At 48.0% G+C, this 19,341-nt stretch overlaps 5 protein-coding genes across 5 annotated transcripts; 2 read left to right on the forward strand and 3 right to left on the reverse strand.

Moving 5' to 3' along the window:
- Positions 1-26: 26 nt before the first annotated feature.
- On the reverse strand, positions 27-984 carry BJ212DRAFT_179637 (uncharacterized protein). Its single transcript, XM_041342572.1, has one exon. It carries the CDS (start codon positions 732-734, stop codon positions 192-194), a length of 543 nt encoding a protein of 180 aa, XP_041193425.1. The 5' UTR covers positions 735-984; the 3' UTR covers positions 27-191.
- A 10,690-nt stretch (positions 985-11,674) lies between these two features.
- Positions 11,675-13,903, reverse strand: BJ212DRAFT_1480722 (cytochrome P450; the record flags this gene model as incomplete). Its single annotated transcript, XM_041340136.1, has 12 exons — positions 11,675-11,827; positions 11,880-12,173; positions 12,225-12,401; positions 12,453-12,463; positions 12,517-12,556; positions 12,608-12,666; positions 12,720-13,030; positions 13,081-13,095; positions 13,149-13,219; positions 13,272-13,353; positions 13,409-13,452; positions 13,502-13,903. 12 exons carry the CDS (start codon positions 13,901-13,903, stop codon positions 11,675-11,677), a joined length of 1,659 nt encoding a protein of 552 aa, XP_041193426.1.
- A 132-nt stretch (positions 13,904-14,035) lies between these two features.
- Positions 14,036-14,992, reverse strand: BJ212DRAFT_180231 (uncharacterized protein). The gene is made up of 3 exons (XM_041342574.1): positions 14,694-14,992; positions 14,259-14,559; positions 14,036-14,206 (listed from the first exon to the last, which is right to left on the reverse strand). Exons 1-2 carry the CDS (start codon positions 14,879-14,881, stop codon positions 14,319-14,321), a joined length of 429 nt encoding a protein of 142 aa, XP_041193427.1. The 5' UTR covers positions 14,882-14,992; the 3' UTR covers positions 14,036-14,206; positions 14,259-14,318.
- A 1,309-nt stretch (positions 14,993-16,301) lies between these two features.
- BJ212DRAFT_1353803 (uncharacterized protein) lies at positions 16,302-17,379 on the forward strand. The gene is made up of 4 exons (XM_041335605.1): positions 16,302-16,352; positions 16,407-16,604; positions 16,664-17,195; positions 17,255-17,379. The coding sequence occupies exon 3, from the start codon at positions 16,717-16,719 to the stop codon at positions 16,939-16,941; it is 225 nt and encodes a 74-aa protein (XP_041193428.1). The 5' UTR covers positions 16,302-16,352; positions 16,407-16,604; positions 16,664-16,716; the 3' UTR covers positions 16,942-17,195; positions 17,255-17,379.
- Positions 17,380-18,303: 924 nt separating this feature from the next.
- On the forward strand, positions 18,304-19,229 carry BJ212DRAFT_1299586 (uncharacterized protein; the record flags this gene model as incomplete). The annotated part of the gene is made up of 11 exons (XM_041332886.1): positions 18,304-18,375; positions 18,428-18,460; positions 18,519-18,539; positions 18,592-18,624; positions 18,682-18,714; positions 18,772-18,804; positions 18,860-18,892; positions 18,950-18,973; positions 19,031-19,063; positions 19,120-19,152; positions 19,209-19,229. 11 exons carry the CDS (start codon positions 18,304-18,306, stop codon positions 19,227-19,229), a joined length of 369 nt encoding a protein of 122 aa, XP_041193429.1.
- Between the last annotated feature and the right edge of the window lie 112 nt (positions 19,230-19,341).

A 19,341-nucleotide genomic window follows, 5' to 3' on the forward strand; every position in this document is an offset into this window, starting at 1 on the left:
GCTCTTCCTGGCAGCAGACATCAGTGCTGAAAACAATTTTGTGCGATGATGCAATGTTGAGACTCTGTAGAGTAACATTATAAACTGTTGCATTAAAAAGATTCAAAGCCAGTAACAAGACATTGCGATGGTAGGGGCGACAGAAGGATATGGAAATCGAATGTAACATGAATGTGTTGCAAAAATCTCACTCAGCATTGCTCAGTCTCAAAATTGCTGCTGGAATACAGGAATATTCGTCCCGTCCATCTAATCAAAACATCCTGCGTCCCCTCTCCCTCAGAGCTCGATCCGGTACCAACTAACGCCTCAATAGTCCCTTGTCTTCCCCGACGGCTCAGCAGCGCTTCGGGGGTGATCAGAGGCACCAACATGGCGACACGCTCTTGGTAAGCGGCGTGTGCGCGATACCCCACCTTCAAAATCACCTCAGTACACCACATCAAAAAGGACGACAGACAGAGCAGCAAGCATGGTAGGAGTTGGATGAGGGGTATGAGCAAAGTCGGCAGGAAGTTGAACTTAGGCGAGTCAGGCGAGAGGAAAGGGAAGAGGTGGATGATGATCTGAATATGACCATGTTCAGACTTTATAGAGAGAACCGTGAAATAGAAGTGTACATACCCAAAAGACCTGTTCGCACAAGCATTTTGGGCATCGGGACCAGGCATAGACTGCGTGTTAAGAATAGACGTCCAATTCAAAATAATGAGTGGTCCATCGAATTGTCGCATCACCAGTGGACAACGTGCCGAAACATGTGAAGTTCTCGAACGAGTTTTCTTGCCTATCTGCAACGAAGGCGGTGAAATTTGTGAGACGTGCCAGCGTTCCGAGGATATAATCTGTCATCCCGAGGGTTGTGTAGTTGAATAACTGCACGAATGACCGGAAGACCTAAGACTCGAGAGGATGGCGATTGCTTATGCTGAATCAGTAAAAATCTAGTCTTAGATGTACCGTAGGGAGTGACATTTACATACATAAATCACACCAGGCCTCATTCGAATCTAATGTTGCATATATACTGTGGGAAGTAAAAACAATTAAATTAATGGATATTGTCGTCGAATCTTTGGTTACTTGAATTCACTGAGTCATCCGGTGACAGTGCGTTTCATTCCCAAATATTTTATGACGCTGAACTTCACTCATCCAAATCTATTGACACTGAGTACTAGGCGACTGAACACACACATTAGGTGTCACCTCCAACACCAACAACCTTAAGAGCATCAGTGTGGTTGTGTTTGGAATCCCCAAATTAGGCCATGTGCTGCAGCAGAGAGCAAGGGTGAATTTTAGAATGTACAATTGGTAGTTCAATCCACTCTGCAGGGCAATTTAAATCATCTGGATGTGGATACTATGCCTTGTCCGTCGTTACGTGCTCTCACGAACTAGCACGAACATCATGAATACTGCTACACGGTCAGCTCAAGTCGTTCACATGGACAACCCTAAACTCAGGTTATATGCTGGGTGTAGAATAGAATACGAAGTACGATCTACTGTACACTCGGTCACATGTAAATTGTATCCGAAATCTTTATAAGTGATACATTGCTGCGATCATCGTTGGTACTAAGGTACTAAGGTCTGCAAGCGTTGATTTTAGTAAGCGCGAGGAACAGAAAGGGCTTCCAAGAGACTCACTCCTCCCGGCACTTTCCCCAGTGTTGTCCATGTGCCATACGGCTCAAATCAAGGTCAGGACCTCTGGGTATCACTAATGCAGTCCAGGGGTTCCCAAATGAATAACGAGAAGCGGGTGGTACCCAAAATAACAGCCGACGTTTGGGTCCTATCACCCATCCACTACCATCCAGGACAAAGGGGGTCGAACTGCGGTCATCATGGGATGCCCCCTCCATTAACTCAGAAGTGTCGCAAAGTGCATGGTCCATAGAGTTGGACGAGAAGCGAATTAAGTGATTGTTCAGAGTGTTCAATGTCATGGTAGTGGTGGCCTCGATCGTGCGATGTTCATCTGAGAGTACTGGATGATCTACCTCAGCGCACCGTTGCGATGGCTGCCTCATCACTGCATGCCACAGCCGAACGGTGTTATCCCTTGAACCAGTGACGATGCGGGTGCCATCCGGTGAGAATGAGACCGAGTTAACAAAAGACGTGTGCCCCTGCAAGGGCTCACCGACTGGCTCCCCCGTCCCTGCATCCCACAATCGAACAGTGTTATCCTTTGAACCAGTGACAATGCGAGTACCGTCTGGCGAGAATGAGACCGAGTCAACTGATTGAGTGTGCCCCCGCAAGGGCTCACCGATTGGGTCCCCCGTCCCTGCATCCCACAGCCGAACAGTGTTATCCTTTGAACCAGTGACAATGCGAGTGCCATCTGGCGAGAACGAGACCGAGTTAACTGATTGAGTGTGCCCCCGCAAGGGCTCACCGATTGGGTCCCCCATTCCTGCATCCCACAACCGAACAGTCTTATCAAAAGAACCAGTGACGATGCGAGTGCCGTCCGGCGAGAACGAGACCGACGAAACTGGTTTAGTGTGCCCTCGAAAGGGCTTACCGACTGGCTCCCCTGTCACTGCATCCCACAGCCGAACAGTGTTATCCGAAGAACCAGTGACGATGCGAGTGCCATCCGGCGAGAATGAGACCGAGTCAACTGATTGAGTGTGCCCCCGCAAGGGCTTACCGACTGGCTCCCCCGTCCCTGCATCCCACAACCGAACAGTCTTATCAAAAGAACCAGTGACGATGTGAGTGCCGTCCGGCGAGAACGAGACCGAGGTGACTGAAGAAGTGTGGCCCCGCAAGGGCTCCCCGACTGGTTCCCCCGTCCTTGCATCCCACAGCCGAGCAGTGTGATCCAAAGAACCAGTGACGATGCGAGTGCCGTCCGGCGAGAACGAGACTGACGAAACTGAATCAGTGTGCCCCAGAAAGGGCTTACCGACTGGCTCCCCCATTCCTGCATCCCACAGCCGAACAGTGTCATCGTCCGAACCAGTGACGATGCGAGTGCCGTCCGGCGAGAACGAGACCGACCAAACTGAATAAGCGTGCCCCCGCAAGGGCTCACCGATTGGGTCCCCCGTCCCTGCATCCCACAGCCGAACAGTGTTATCCGAAGAACCAGTGACGATCCGAGTGCCGTCCGGCGAGAACGAGACCGAGTTAACTGATTGAGTGTGCCCCCGCAAGGGCTTACCGACTGGCTCCCCTGTCACTGCATCCCATAGCCGAACAGTGTTATCCTCCGAACCAGTGACAATGCGAGTGCCGTCCGGCGAGAACGAGACCGACCAAACTGAATCAGTGTGCCCCCGCAAGGGCTTACCGACTGGCTCCCCCGTCCCTGCATCCCACAGCCAAATAGTGTCATCGTGCGAACCAGTGACGATGCGAGTGCCGTCCGGCGAGAACGAGACCGAGGTAACTGCATCAGTGTGCCCCCGCAAGGGCTCCCCGACTGGCTCCCCTGTCCTTGCATCCCACAACCGAACAGTCTTATCAAAAGAACCAGTGACGATACGGGTGCTGTCCGGCGAGAACGAGACCGACCAAACTGAATCAGTGTGCCCCCGCAAGGGCTCACCGACTGGCTCCCCCGTCCCTGCATCCCACAGCCGAACAGTGTTATCCTTTGAACCAGTGACAATGCGAGAGCCGTCCAGCGAGAACGAGACCGACGAAATTGATTCAGTGTGCCCCCGCAAGGGCTTACCGACTGGCTCCCCCGTCCCTGCATCCCACAACCGAATAGTTTTATCAAAAGAACCAGTGACGATGCGAGTGCCGTCCGGCGAGAACGAGACCGAGGTAACTGCATCAGTGTGGCCCCTGAGCACGGTCTGAACAGCTGCCCATTTTATATCACGACCAAATGCCACACGAAGAGTATTCGGAAACCGTGCAGAAAACTTTCTTGATAGCGGAGAGTTGGCAGGCGAGAATGAGAGTGCCGATATATACAGATGTGGTGTGCTGTGTAAAATCATGCCGCCGAAGACTTGAATGAACCTCTGTACGTCCATTGCAATCGACGAGACATCTTTGAATTTGGGATGGCCCTGTGGTTGCGCATGAGCGCTTTATTCTGATGCCTAGTAGCAATGTACTCACTTTCAACCACTGAGCAATGGGAGGAAGGGCACCAACTGCACCGCCGAGCGCATTAGTCAGGGCGAGTGACTCCAGCCAGAATAACACCCGCTCGTGGTCGAATAACAGTTTCACTTCTTTCGCGAGTTCCTTGTCGAAGGCTGTGGATCGTACGTGCGACATCCAAAATCGAGATGAATATGACAGATGTGGGGAGATGAATTTTTGAATTCGTTCTTGTAGACCGGGATCTTCGCTATTAGGTAGATACGACGACTTTAGAGCACAAATATTGAAGCGAAGATCATGTTCCATCACTCGAAGCGACGCGAATGCAATGTCTTGTTGCGCCCTTGGCAGGTCGATGAAAAATTCTTTACTGGATTCTTTGTCAGTCAAGAAATCATGGAAGGACGCGTGTAGGGGTCGGATTGGGGAATCTAGGTTGGTGGTGCCGCTGAGGAGGGAGCCCATGCTTTTCACCACAAGCTTCACGTCGAAATGGTCCTCTTTCCTTGGAAAATGGGACCTCATGGCTGTCAGAGAAGCTAAAGGAAGGGATTCAGCTGTGCCCAGTATTTGTCCCATCACTGAGCGAAATCTCGCTAGCTTCTTCAAACGCAGTTTCGGCGGATCCGGAGATGTATCCCTGGGTATGATATTTGTTAAGATGAAGTCATACATGTTGTGCAACAGCTTGCTTCTCTCAGCAGGATTGCGTGACACCACAGCCTCGTAGTAATCCTTTGGAGATACCATATCGGACTCTTTGATGTATCCGCAGGCCAGACGCGCCCACTCGAAAAGTCCATCAGCTTTCTCAGCGAGGACTGCTGAACTCACTGTCCTGGAAATCCAGCCCTTCCAACTCCTTGGATACGTAAGCACGGATGTCGCGCTTCGCAAGTTCTGGTGGAATATCATCCATCGACATCTTTCGAATATGCTGAACACCACGAAACTTGTCTTCGATGTCATCAAGCGGGCGAGAGGTAACGATGAAGCGGAAGTTGCCAGGAAGGTCTGTGATTTTTGGGACGTCGGGGTTTGGATGTTTGCCAGCTAGAATATGAAGGAGGTCCATTCGTGTCTTTACTCCGCCACTCTCGTCCAATGCATCGATCACGATCACGATGGGTCCCACAATTGACCCAGCTGACTTCCCCAGTGGTTCAACAAGAAGGTTCTGCCATTGCTGGATTATATCCGCTGTATTCTTGAGCGAATTCGCGGTCTTGACTGTATCTGCTAATGCCCGTCTGATCTCCAGATCACGGTCAGCCAGGTCGCGCGCAATCGTGGAAAAGATCTTTTCATGGCGACCAGCTACTTCTCGGTCGAAACAGTAACACGAACCAAGCCCTCCCACGTCTTTGGACCACTTAGCAATGGTGTGGGCGATGGCCGATTTGCCCTTGCCTGCAGGGCCAGATAGCCACAGCACACGTGGAACGTCATCCCCAGTGCTGTTGACCCATTCCGTGATCTGGGAAAGGATTTCCGCACGCGTCCCTTCAAGGCATTGTTTCCTGGTATCTAGTCCCACGCGATCTGCGTAAGTCATACCGCTGAGGTCTAATGTTTCTTCTGAGAAGGCATGAATATATGTGAAGTCATAAGGACATCCGAACCCTTACCCATATGATGGACGTGTATGGCTATGTTGTTGACGGGTGTGCTTATGTTGTGGACACCTATGGCTACGTCGCGAGTAACCTGGTCCCAGAAGTTTTGCATAAGCCTATCGAATACGTCATTGTAGTTCTTGATCGTATCGTCTGTTTCCGAGACGACGTCCTTTCCAAATCTCTTCCCTGTCATGATGGTAGAAACTTGAGACGGTAAAGAGGGCGACAGCTTGTTAAGACTCACAAAAGTTCTTGGTTTTCGAATAATTTGTGATAAATTGAGCACATTCACGAGTCTGCTGAGAAATCTTTCCAAGGATAACGTGCATCGACAAAATTTGGTTAAGCTTCTCGTCTTGTGTCATGAAATTGTAAATTTCAGATAACTTCTTGAGAAGTTTGAGTACCGCTGCGTCGCGATCCGTTTGAGCTAGAATAATCTGTGAAAATGATTGTTGAACGGTAGGAGATAGGAAGAGATAAAGAGAAAACATACTTTGGCTGCAAAAGACAACACGCCCAGTGCCATCTTTGCATATGGATGTACCTGTGGAACTAGATTACTTCGGCTCTGATCGAGAGAAGGGCCTGCATACATCCACAATATTTTCGATAACAGTGTCGAATATCCTGAGGGGTTTGAGATATGTGTCCTGGAAACTGTCAACAACATCGAGATCTTCTGGTGTGTCTTGAACAAGAGAAACCACGGATGTCACAGCTCCCGAAAGTGGATGCATGCGTTTTGCAGCCTGTTGTGCATCCTGAAGTGTCGGTTGGGTAATATCAGCCTCTACTTCCACACCAGACGGAGCCGCTTGAACCTGCACGACCACCAGAATTTAGAGAGAGTACAGAGACTGGATGACAAGTATGAGAACTTACCTCAAGATTCGGGGTCAATGAACCGCGTCCATGATTGACATTCGGGGGAACAAGGCTGCGGGAATCCTTCGAGCGCTTATAGCAATCTTAGTCGTAGTCCAAGACACTCATTATACATGCTCGTACACTCACCGAGATCCTTAACTTGTTCGCACTGTCCTTAACCTTCTCCAGAAACCGACCGACTCTTCCACGGGGTCGGTGCTAGACGAAGAATGTGTCAGTGTTTGGAATGGAGTGGACTGAGTGATCCTCGTCACGTACCGAGCTTCCACGAGCTGTTACTTCGCTAGTTGTGTGTGCCGAATCCGTCTGAGTCGATGAGTTGCCCTTTCTCATTGTGGACGGCAGTTGAAGCGAAGCAAGATAACGAGAAGCGCCCTATATCATTAATACATAAAATAATAGGCCATTATTAGCACAAGCCCCGAGGCATCAGCGCCTCAGCTGCAACTGTTGGATCGTATTGGCCCGTAGAGTGAAAGAATCTAATCGTCCAATTGACTTGTAGTACTGATCGGTACCAAGATCAAGCCCTCAGTGAGTGGCGGGCCGTGTTGTGATAGCTGCTTTCATCTTTGTTCACAAGTAGGCTATCACCAGTGAGCCTGTTCCATCTGATTCCATGTGACACCGACTAATCTTAATTCACACTCTTCCCCTCGTTGCACCCACCGAGCACCCGCTACCTCCAGCGTGTTCTCGATGCACTCCCGTTAACTGGGCAGATACAAAAGACAGACAACTCCACCATCCTCAGCGATTGAGAGTGTAAAAGTCCAACATCGTCGCGTATTCGTCTGTTCCGGGCTTTTTAGATCAGATACCATTAATATTAGTGGTACTAAAACACTTCGGCAGTTGAAGGTGCAAAAGTCCAACATCGTTGCGTATTCGTGTGTTCCGGGGTCTCTAGATCAGACTTAAAGCTTAAAGACCAGCTAAACGCTTCCAATTCCCGGCTAAAGCTTCTGTCAACAAACTCAGCCTCGGTACACTTCAATTCAAAGTCAGGCAAGTACAGGGCGGAATTTGAAACGCCGTGCCTCCTAGTACTCATCAACGTGTCCGCTGTTCTGCAAGACTTCGAGCTGACGCTCGAGTGTGCTCGAAAGCAATGGACCCTCCAGCCCTGCACCACCCTCCACACCCGGAGTACTCTGATCGCCGTGCTCCAGCTCGATCTAAACGTTTGACGGGTCGATCGGGTTCTGGTTTAAATTGATATTGGTGTCCAGTCGCTGGTTTGATGGACTAGCTTGTACAAGAAACCGAGGCATCAGATGTCTCGAACGACCAGGAAGATATGCGGTTGAAGTCACTGCTGTGGCAAGTAGATGCTCCTCCTCGGGAGTGTGCGGATATTTTATGTAAAAGATTTCGAACAAAAGCTGTGTACTAGCGCGTTGAAAAAAAACGATGATGTTGAACTTGAGAATGGTACTCCAACTTGTTGGCTTGCATGACCGCATACGCAACTACAAACATCATTGCACGGAGTTTGAAATCATGGCATGACTTTGAATCCTCAACATACGAATGTCCAGGCCTGGCAGGAGTGTTACATTCACCTCTCACCAATTTTACAGTGCTTTTCCTCCGTGTTCGTACTACTTGGGAATGTTGTGTGCATCTTGTGTTTGTATTGTACTGCCTCTAATCATTGATTTAATGTTTGTTTTCAGACAGCAGTGTGAAGTATTTTCTCACTGTCAAGCCTCGACCCCACTTCGTCGAGTCTGATATAGCCTCTGTACTCTGTACTACCATGTCAAGCCCAAATCATGCCATCTCGAGCTTCAAAGTTCATTTAGGCTGGGTCAAGCACTACTCATACCATGACAAGTTCTCCCCAACATCTTCGCAGCCTCCGTACTAATGTAAACCTCCACACTTACTCATGCTGCGCCAAACCCCACCCCGCTTTTTGAATGTCTGTGTAACTTATGTGGCGACATCTCATCTCACGAGTATGCACGTTGGTTCTCTGAGAATGTTCCCGGTACCTCCGGTCAAGTTGAAAAATGATTCGGTGGCATGCCTTTGGTGCATGCTTTCACTCTCATTGTTGCTTATCACAAGGCTGGTGATTTAAAAACAAACACGTCCAAGCTCGGATTGAGGAATGGAACAATAGCGAGCTTTTGAAGATGGCTCGGGCTGATCTTATGATAAGCTACCCTGCTGACAGCTTTGTGGCTGATGTAGACCTCGAGTATCTGACCACACTAGAAGCAAAGATTCTGAAGCAGGACCTGCAGACAACCAGCAGTGGGGTTTGGATGCTGGAGGCAGTGGAATCTGTATCTCAAAATTCCTAATGAGTGGGTTCTGGGAAGAGATTACAGCAAGTGAACTTGAAGTAAGGAAAATACTACCTGCTTTGTTCAATAGGTCTCTAACTGATAGCGTGACTCCTTATTCAGCGATAACTCCGATGCCACGTCTGGAGATGAGTTGTCCGACGTTGTAGCTCCTTCGCTGCCAGCTGAAGAAGGAATTGCGCTCGTGAAACGTCGCTCTTTGCTGCCAGCTGAAGAATGTGAGCCAGTTAAACATTGACGTGCTTCAAAGAGGATCCAGAGAGGTTGTGTGTGTCCCTAACTTAGAACACTAGCACGTCAGGGGCCGTGTCAAGGCTCGTCAGTGCCGTGTCACATGCGCGTCGCGACCTGCGGCAAGGCCACATCAAAATAGCTACGCCTTCACATGAGTCGACGTGGCAACGAGGTCAAACTGACTCAAACACTACTTCATGCTCCTGGATGCTGCACCTCATGGAATTCCAGACTGAGGCATTTTTGGCACATCTGTTTTGTTCGAGTTTTCAAGGGAGTTCGGGTTGTCTCTGTTGGTTTTGCATAACAAAATCGCATTGTTGACTTCCTTCGCAGCGTGTGTCACGGTATAGCAGGTGTATCACATCCCCTATTGGAATATAACTTGATGCATAACTATGTGCTGCTTTGCCTGTCCTGATGCATCGAAATGACATTATAGCTTGTTTAAATTAAACATGTTGATGTTCGAGTTTATCTGAATCACCTTGTCTCTCAATTGGACGGGTAAGTGAATTACAATAATCTCAGGAACTGGCACTAACTCAGGTATATATCGGGCACTTAGCTCAAAAAGCTGTGAACTAACATAGCTATTGGACCAAGTTGCCGAGCGGGGCTATATTCTTTGTTCTCGGGATAAGAGGGGCCTGCAGAGAACATCGGGAGATAGAGCTAGGTAGAACGACCCGATTTCAACATCCTCTGGTTCGCTTGATTTATCTCAGCATTTGACAACCGGTCCAAGACTGTCCAAGAGCGTTTCAGTGTCAACGACTTCCCGTAAATTCCTTTCATTCCAGATTATTATAATGATCCGGGCTCAAATATTTTTCATTGGGACCGTACAGTTTGGCTTCAAAGTCAAACTTCCAGTCTCCTGCCCAGATTCCACCGCAGTTTTCAACCCCAACGTCATTATCCTGTCTTTCGACTGAGGGCAACCGGTTATCACCGACACTGCCCCACCTTGAACACCGTCGCCATCCTTATCCACCGACTCACCATATTGTCTGATCTGTGATGACGAGACCGTCACTTGAAGCCAAAATTCGAGGGTGGGTGACAAATTCAACATCTGACATGTCACTGATCTTCTTAGATGTATCCCCTATCGGTAGTTCTGACACTGGGCACTTGAACGACATGTGCAACTTCAGAACTTAAAATCTCCGTGCGAGCGGGTAGCCACCACGATGTTATGTATATTGTGTTGGTCTGTTGCGTTGTCGGAGCACTATAGGGCAAGGAAACATCTCACACTGAACACAAGAGCCAAGAGCAGGTGAATTTCACCTGTGAACCTATCAGACGTCATTCACGCTGGAGTCACAAGTTCGCTCTCATCAAGTGCAGATCACTAGCCACGTATATGGACCACAATAAGTAGTCGGGCTCTGGCTCTGTCACAAATCTTGCAGCAATCTAAACAGCATTCAATCCTATCGACTCGGGCCACGTATGCATTGAAAGCTAACTTGGAGTGAATATCACTTAACGGTTTCGTTTCAATTCTGCCAGTATGTCCAAGATACCCTCTTCTGTGGAGTATAAAATAGACAGTACCAACAACCAAGTTGCCAGCAACCTCTCAAAAAGTGGAATCAGCTCATCATCATGTTTATCTGCCTCTCTACTGCTTTCGTCATGCTCCTCGGCCTGACGGCCCTTGTCAGCGCTGATGTGCCTGTAAACCTCTCTTCGCGTCAAATCTTATCATATTGTCAAACGAAGTTCGCAGGTCCCCGGCAAGCGTGACAATGTTGCGAGGGTGGCCCAAGTAAGCCTTGTTTCGCACCGGATGTTTCAAACTCACCGCGTCATATATGCAGCCCGGACCTGACCTAAGCATGCCAGGAACCCGAGTGAGCCTTGTTTCGCAATGAACGTTTTAAACTCACCATGTGATGTATGCAGTCTGAACCTACTTCGAAGTAACAGGGCACGCGCAAGTCTTGCTGTACGGCCCAGGTGGTTAGTAAGACTTCTTTCGTATCAAATCTCATCGTGTTGACTGACAGCATATTGTACACAGGGCAACTACTATGCGGAATAGAGCCTGTATGCAGAACCAGTCACAAGGGATCTCAAGTAGAGTAGTGCTCACAAGGATACAAGACGAATTGGAATGCTAGGTGTATTATGTCAGAGTCTACGCGTCCATCGAACTTGTATGAAGCTCCGAAGTCCAACAGGCCCCAGGAACGAGTACTTGCATGTATAAAAAAACAAATGCTCAAATTTCTCAAATGCTGTAGACATGACTCACTGAGTATAAGTAGAGTGAAACTCACCCTGTCCATCCGAATCGTGTTAATCTGCATGTACTCATAGTATACAAGCCGTTGTCCCGAGCCTGAATTTATAGTTGTCCGACTGAATGATATGCTGAAAAGCGCATTGGGTTGTCGTGAGTGAGGACGCGGAGACACTGTATATTTACAGACGATGCTAATAAATTAATTAAGAGCTCAGGCCGCAGAAAAGCGTTTTTTTTTGAATCCCCCAGTGCCGTGCACCCAATCATTCGTACCGACGAACCCTCAAAGGCACTCCAATACTGTCCTCTCCAACAACCCTTGGGCGAGGCAAAAGTCCCCTCGCAATCTCGACCTCAGTATCCGGTCCATCCCGCATCTCAAACACAAAGTTCTTCACCAGAACCGACAATACCACCTGTATCGCAGCGAGTGAGTAACGTCCAAACTGGCTGATTCATCTCAATCACCTTGAATTCCGCGATCGCAAAATCCTTTCCGAGACACGTCCTCGGGCCGTCGACAAATGTGAGCAGGTGCCTATGACCTTGGACTTCCTTGGCCTTCCCGCTGATGCCGTCTTCAGTCAGCCAACGATCGGGCTTGAATTCCTTTGCGTCAGGTCCCCAGATGGCCAAAGAGCGATTGATTGCCCTCATTGAGATCACTATCAGTGACCCCTTCGCTATAGATATACTGTCCGTCATTTTCCCGGACTTCGTGCACACAGGTTCGCTCAAGGGAATAACGTCATCTTCGCGTGCCTGTAGATTTACTGTCAGGGTTTCTATTCACATGTAGGTGCGCGTACTCACACGACGAGTGAACTCGGGTACCGCAGGATGGAGTCGTAGAATTTCATGGACAACCGCATCCAAGTATGGAAGGTTGGCCTTTAATTGGTCGTATGTCGGATCAGGACCAAATGCAAGTAGTTCCTCTCTGAGGCGGGTTTGGACATCGGGGTGTCGCGATAGCTCGATCAGCGCCCACTGATCACCACGTAAATAGCGTGTACAGACGTTATTAGACAGTAGACCTACTGTAAGACTAACTGGCAGCGAAGGATCAGCTAATATGATGGAAGCGGACAAAAAATCTACTCACTTGACGTCGTTTCGTAACCCGCGACAAGCAAGACCCTCATCTGTGGATATCAGTTTGCAAGTCATGGTTATGATACATAGTCTGCACGGACCTGAGCCATTACTTCCTCCTCGGACATATGAAGCTCAGCTTCCTGACCTTCAGCTTTGACTGTGATCGTTGCGTCAATCAAGGGACTATGATGAATCTCTTGGAGAGCGTACTCAGCAGTCCAATGATAGATTTTTCTTCTTCGGCCTCTTTCATATTCACATCCTTCTCCCGGCGACTGCGAAGTAACAAGTCATTGCATATTTCACCCATAGTTACGTTAAGTTTCGTCCTCAGCTTCGCCCGCTTGGTGGGTATCTTGACAAGGATAGGAAATGCCGACGCGAGCAGGAATAAAAAATCGTTCAGTGCTGAGACCTGTGGGTTCTTTCCGAAAGTATCGAAGACTTCCGTAACGCTAGCATGTTTTCCATCGAGTGAGCCAAAATCATGAGAGAAACCAGCGATGCCAATCGTATCCAAACTGCTGTTGCGTTATTTTCGGGACTTGTATGGCAAATATCCATCCCTTACGAGATATGATTCATCCTTGGAGTCATTTTGATGAGGAGTGCAAGGTTTGTGTGCCAAAAGTTACGCACCAGTTTTGAACTTCAATGACAACATTCCCATCTTTGCTCGATTCTAGATCGGTGTCCCATGCACTCTTGACCTTACAGTTTCGAGATCAGATGTGTCGCATTTCATATATTACAAATACTTACCTTGTATACTGAATCATAAAACACTGATGTGAGTGTCCGAATAGCTGCGTTACTAAATGCCGGAGTAAGGGCCTTCCGCTGCCTAATTCACAGGTATTTGATCAGTCCCTGGCACGAGGACAAGATCTGGACACTACCTCCTGTGACTCTCACCCTGAGACCATAGTACCCCTCTGCCGACCTATCAAGAGATATCAGATAGACGATATCAGAGGAGGGCATCAACATACTAGGTTCTCTATCAACGCCAGAGAAAGGGGCGCCTGCACATAGGTCCAAGATTCTCGGGCATAAAAATGTGCGATGGCTCTTGGATCACTTAGCACGATTCTGGTTTTTCCGAGGACCGACGGAATCATGTACACTGCCCCATATTCCTGCGCCCAATGTTCATACATTGTAGCACTGTCTTTAGATGAGGCGAGGTCATTCGAGACACCATATATGAAGCTGGTACGAGGTGGGCCACGGAGTTGAGTCGTCCTCAATCGCCAGCGAAGTGCCCTTATCACTTTGACGAAAGTCCACAGTGCTGCAAATGAACAAGCGATATTGAATGCACCAACCGAACGCATGGTTGTCCAGAGGCTTGATGAAGAGCCAGGTATAGCAATAGTAAGCGAGGCCTTCATTGTAGCAATTAATTTGATACTCGATCTATTGGGAGGTTTATAACCACTTCTGCGGTGGCGGCATGACTATGAAGTCCACCGGCTTGCTGTAGGAATTAACACTGGCCTGTTGACTGTGCCATCATTGGCGTGACGTCATCGGCGTACCATCATCGGCGTTGTTCAGGTGCCGGGTGACAGTTTCCCAGCACAACTGAGCGTTAGTGCAGTTTTTCCCTCGTTTGACCTACCGTTGACGTCGAGACACACATCCTCCTTATCGTTCCTTGTACACCCCCCTTAATTTACTACGATTTTGTAGAACTTTCGTCGTCGTTAGCATAGAATATATGACATATGATTTTTGGCTATTTGCCTTGGTCACAGTCGAATTCGTAAGCAGGTTTCCCGCCCAGCGGCTCCACCTGCTTGCATCCTACTCTGAGTTAGCCCTCGTGTCACCGACTCTGGCAGAGCCAGACGAAGCTACCAGTGGAGTGATTCTGATTCTGCATAGAGGGTACCGTAGTACGTATTCAAAAACCAAAACTAAGTCAAGAGAAATATATGTGCCACGATATTTTGGAGGATGAAGCACACCATGCCAAAGAATTAGAAGAGCGGTATGGGACAATGCGTGAATTTGGCAAACGCACCCGTGAATACGACACAGATATCTGGACATACATATCATGTTCGATTGAATCAACACCAGTGTAAGTCGCTCGATATTATAATAACTAGGTATTTGAGTAGCCTTACCTGCGAACATTTTCAGAAATGTTTCTCATCGTGATTTTGCGGTACATACCTTGGATTTGGTTTGAAAGTGAAGACGATAGTTTGAAGTGGGCAAGAATACAGTGGGAGGTGAGTAGAATTCAACGTGGCTGCCGCGTTGATGATCTGGCTTGATGCCAGCCTGCAACTTAATGGCGTAAAAACAATAAGCATCACAAGATCACAAGACATTGCATGTAACCAGTGTAAAATGTACATGTGCCAATGGTGCTACTCCATATCATTGTCCTCAACGACCTTGAAGTATGAGTTGGGAACGTTGATGTCGAGTTACGAGTAGCTTCCAATTGGCGGTAAAATAGCGCTGAGGGGGGTAGAATACTATTCGAAGTCAAAAATAACAATGGTTCGAGGTTGTTGAACCGGCCCGTTCGAGACGGTTCGTGGCCTGGGCCCTGGTAGCCGAATCTACGTGGCGCGTCAGAAGTTTGTCGGCGTTCCGATGTACTTGTGAAATAAACAATTAGAGGTACAACTGATTTTAAACTTGAGCTTGAATATTGGTATCGTGGTTCGCGACTCGTGGCCCATCGATTTGAACGAATGAATCTGTTGTGAAGTACGATATGAGCGAGCAATCAGATGACATGGCTCATGCATGGTCGAGCTGAGCATCGGATATATCCGAGTGGCGAGGAATACAGACGGAATTCTCCGAATTGAGTTGATTGTGCGCGACTCACTCCTATTGTGTGAATCATCATAGCTGCTTAACTTGCATCACGCTATATTGCTCAGAACATAAGTAACATCACAATCAAGGATACCATTAGTGAAACATTCCTAGGCCTCGTCAGCACCTGCAATTATAAAAACCCCACTCAATTCTTATTTTATCCTGCCATTTTATTTTGTGGCTAGTAATAGTATAAGTTTGAATGCAAGTACGCTTCTTTGAGCTGCTACCACCGAAACAGACTCACTTGTGCCATCCAAAAGTTGACCAAAAACTGTAAAACGAACCTGAGAGAAGACAGCGGGTGAGACAAAGGCAAAGAGAGCTGGAAAAGGGAGTAGGCTAGCCGCTAGGTGAAATGACCTGAAGCTCGAGACTGCTGCATTATGTGATGCTGCTGTGAAGCCAGAGAGTAAGCATGGACTCAAAACTGGCTGCTGTCAAGTACATCACCTCGGATACAAATTTTGGTTGAACCAGGGCACGGTTTTTATGACAGTAAGTCATGCTTTATTAGATTGACTTGTGCTTACCTCAGTGCCGCTATTCAGCTTGCACATAAGACACTTGGGAACCATGTAACCTATGCCCAAGTCCGCAGTTTTTGATGGAATCAGGCTTGGGAGAAAGGCAAGGTGGTCATCACAAATATTAACCTTTAGGGGCACTCGACATATACAACTCGAATATAGGTAAACTGTACCCTCAGCAACAGAGATGTTGAACCCCAGCAGTCTTGAGGCCTGACTGTTCAAAGTCCTCACCTACTAAATGGCAGTTGCTGGTTGGTAGAAGACGGGGCGCCGTGGGCATCTGCCTTGGCTGATAAAAATCGAGTCACTAGCTATCGAGTCATGAACATGCCACAAGACTGCATGAGTCAGCCTGAGTCTGAAGAAAACACAACGCGGCAGCTGTGTTGAATTCTACTCACCTCCCACTGTATCCTTGCCCACGTCAAATCATCATCTTCACTTTCAAACCAAATTGAAGGTATGCACCGCAAAATCACGATGAGAAACATTTCTGAAAATGTCTGCGGGCAAGACTACTCAAATACCTAGTTATTATAATATCGAGCGACTTACACTGGTGTTGATTCAATCGAACATGATATGCATGTCAAGATACCTGCATCGCTTCATCCTCCAAAATATCGTACTGAATTTTTAATTTATCCATGTGTATAGCGCTCCGAGCTCGTCTCATATGCATGTTTCAAACAAGTCTGAATCCTGATTGGACGTTTGTTTCTCTTCCAATTTTCAGACTTGACCGAAACTCCGCTGATAATGTTTACATAGAAAGAAAATTACATGACTTCAAAAAGTCAATATCCATCAATATCAAGTTGATCATGATTGCTGATTCCCGAATCGTCCTGATGTTTTTGTCATTATCGTTGTGGCGACAATATATCTCACTCATAGTTATCAATATGGACCAACTTCCCGAACAGGGCCCAGGCACTGGCAGGCTGTTCTTTGTTTTCAGGATAAGAGGGGCATCCGATCGAGCGCTTTACATTCGTCACGATACTGTAAGCAATTTTGAGTGTCAGCGGTCTCATAAATTCGTTTGATTCCAGATTAATGACCCAAGCTAAAATATTTTTCGCTGAAGCCATGGCGGGACGTACAGCTTGCCTGCGAAGCCAAACTTAAAGTCGACTACCCAAATTCTACTGCAGTACTCAACCCCAACATTGCCGTCCAGTATTTAGCCTGAGGATAGCCAGTCATCACTGACACCCGTCTCGAAGCACCCTCGCCATCCCACCAACTATATTGTCTGATTTGTGATGACGAGACCATCGCTATAATCTGAAATTTGGGGGTGGGAGATAAACTTAATATCTGAAATGTCACCGATCTTCTTAGTACTGGCATCCCCAGATATCCTTTCCGGATCGGCAGTCCCTGACCCAAGCATTCTACAGATCAGAACTTCGTCACAGATGTACCTAGAATTTGTGCCTACACAAGTTTCTGCCACTCACTTGGTAATCCACGACAGCGACTTAGATGAAAAACCCGAATGCTTGCAGTGATCTGACGCGGCCTTGGGGCTTAAAGCCTAAAGCTAAAGTCTAATCAAAACGAACTCAAAGCATGCATATCAGCTGACTAAATGCAGATGTGGCATTGGGCACCCGATCGACGTGTGCAACGTGAGCGCTTAGAATCCCTGTGCAAGCAGGTGACTGCCACGAGTGATGGGACGATATGCATATTGTCACGTTGGTCCATTGTGTTGTCAGAATACAACAGGTCAAGGAAAAATTTCACGTTGTAAACCCAAGGTCTCCAAGAACAGGTGAATTTTACCTGTGAGCTTATCAGCAGCTACACGGGTCGCTCTTATCAAGTGCGAATCACCAGCCACCAATGTAGCAGGTGCACTCAGTAGGCGGGTGATATCAACCTCGCGATTTCATGGCAATAGACCACAGAATGAACATCAAAAAGCGAAAGCTGCACATACACAAGGCAACTCGTTGAGTGCTGGTGCACTGATACCACCCGTTAGAACGTACCGTTTTCTCCGAAATTTTTCATCCATTGCTAGGACAAGCAAGGGAACGGAGGTTCTCCACACTTTTATTACCCCTGTTGGGCCAGTCTTCTGGAAAGTGGGTCATAAATTCTCATAATAGGACAGTCAGAAACACGGTCATTGCCATGAGGCCCTCCTCCCCGCTAACTCAGGAAGGCAATAAGTATTCAGGTTCCGGCTCTATCGCCAATATTGCAGCGATCTAAACAACATTCGATTCCATCAACTCGGGCCACGTATGCATTGACAACCAACTCCTTTGAGCTAATACCACTGAACATGTCAGAGACACGACTTGATGCTCGGAGTTTTCTGTGGGGTATAAAACAGACAGCACCAATAATCAAGTTGCCAACAAGCTCTTTACAAGTGGAATCCACTCATCATCATGTTTATCCACCTCTCTACTTCTTTCGTTATGCTCCTCGGCCTGACGGCCCTTGTCAGCGCTGGAGTGCCAGTAAGCCTTTCCCCACGTCAAATCTTGTCAGATTGTCATGCGGCGTCCGCAGCTTCCTCGTGAAAACGGTGACAATGTCGGGACAGTAAGCCTAGCTTCGCATCAGATCTCACCTTGTTGATCTCACCATGGGATGAATGCAGTCCAAAACTGTTGAAGCCCACGTAAGCCTTGTTTCGCGCCCAACGTTTCCAACTCACCATGCGATGTGTCCAGGCCGAAACTTTCACGAAGCAACCTGATGCCCGTGTAAGCCTTGTTTAGTTTCGCGCCCAACGTTTCAGACTCACCATACGATGTGTTCAGGCCGAAACTTTCACCAAGCAACCCGATGCCCGTGTAAGCCTTGCTTTATGTCACGCCCAATGTTTCAAACTCACCATGCGATGTGTTCAGGCCGAAACTTTCACGAAGCAACCTGATGCCCATGTAAGCCTTGTTTCGTTTCGCGCCCAACATTTCAGACTCACCATACGGTGTTCAGGCCGAAACTTTCACCAAGCAACCGGACGCCCGCGTAAGCCTTGTTTTGTTGCGCGCTCAACGTCTCAAACTCATCATGTGATGTATGCAGGCTGAACCCACCCCATTTGCCCGCGTAAGCCTCGTTTTGTGTCACGCCCAACGTTTCCAACTCACCGTATGATGCATGCAGGCTGAAACTTTCACGAAGCAACCTGATGCCCACGTAAGCCTCGTTTTGTGTCGCGCCCGACTTTCCAACTCACTGTATGATGCATGCAGGCTGAAACTTTCACGAAGCAAGCTGATGCCCGCGTAAGCCTCGTTTTGTGTCGCGCCCGACTTTCAGACTCACCATGTGATGCATGCAGGCCGAACCTACCCAAAAGTAACAAGGACAGCGCGTTGTACGCGTGGACTCTTCGCCCCAATGGTTAGTAAGACTTCTTTCGTATCAGATCTCATCTTATTGACTCACGGCGCATTGTAAGAAGGGCAAATATT

Source organism: Suillus subaureus, assembly GCF_016647635.1.
Source record: "Suillus subaureus strain MN1 chromosome Unknown BJ212scaffold_15, whole genome shotgun sequence".
Classification (NCBI taxonomy): domain Eukaryota; kingdom Fungi; phylum Basidiomycota; class Agaricomycetes; order Boletales; family Suillaceae; genus Suillus; species Suillus subaureus.

What these genes read in the sequence shown, in the direction of transcription:
- BJ212DRAFT_179637 (XM_041342572.1), bottom strand. Translation starts at nt 734, where the DNA reads ATGCGACAATTCGATGGACCACTCATTATTTTGAATTGGACGTCTATT.
- BJ212DRAFT_180231 (XM_041342574.1), bottom strand. Translation starts at nt 14,881, where the DNA reads ATGTACATTTTACACTGGTTACATGCAATGTCTTGTGATCTTGTGATG. An exon ending in ACTTTCAAACCAAATCCAAG is followed by an intron (nt 14,560 to 14,693) that starts GTATGTACCGCA and finishes ATGTATGTCCAG; the next exon opens with ATATCTGTGTCGTATTCACG.
- BJ212DRAFT_1353803 (XM_041335605.1), top strand. Translation starts at nt 16,717, where the DNA reads ATGATTGCTGATTCCCGAATCGTCCTGATGTTTTTGTCATTATCGTTG.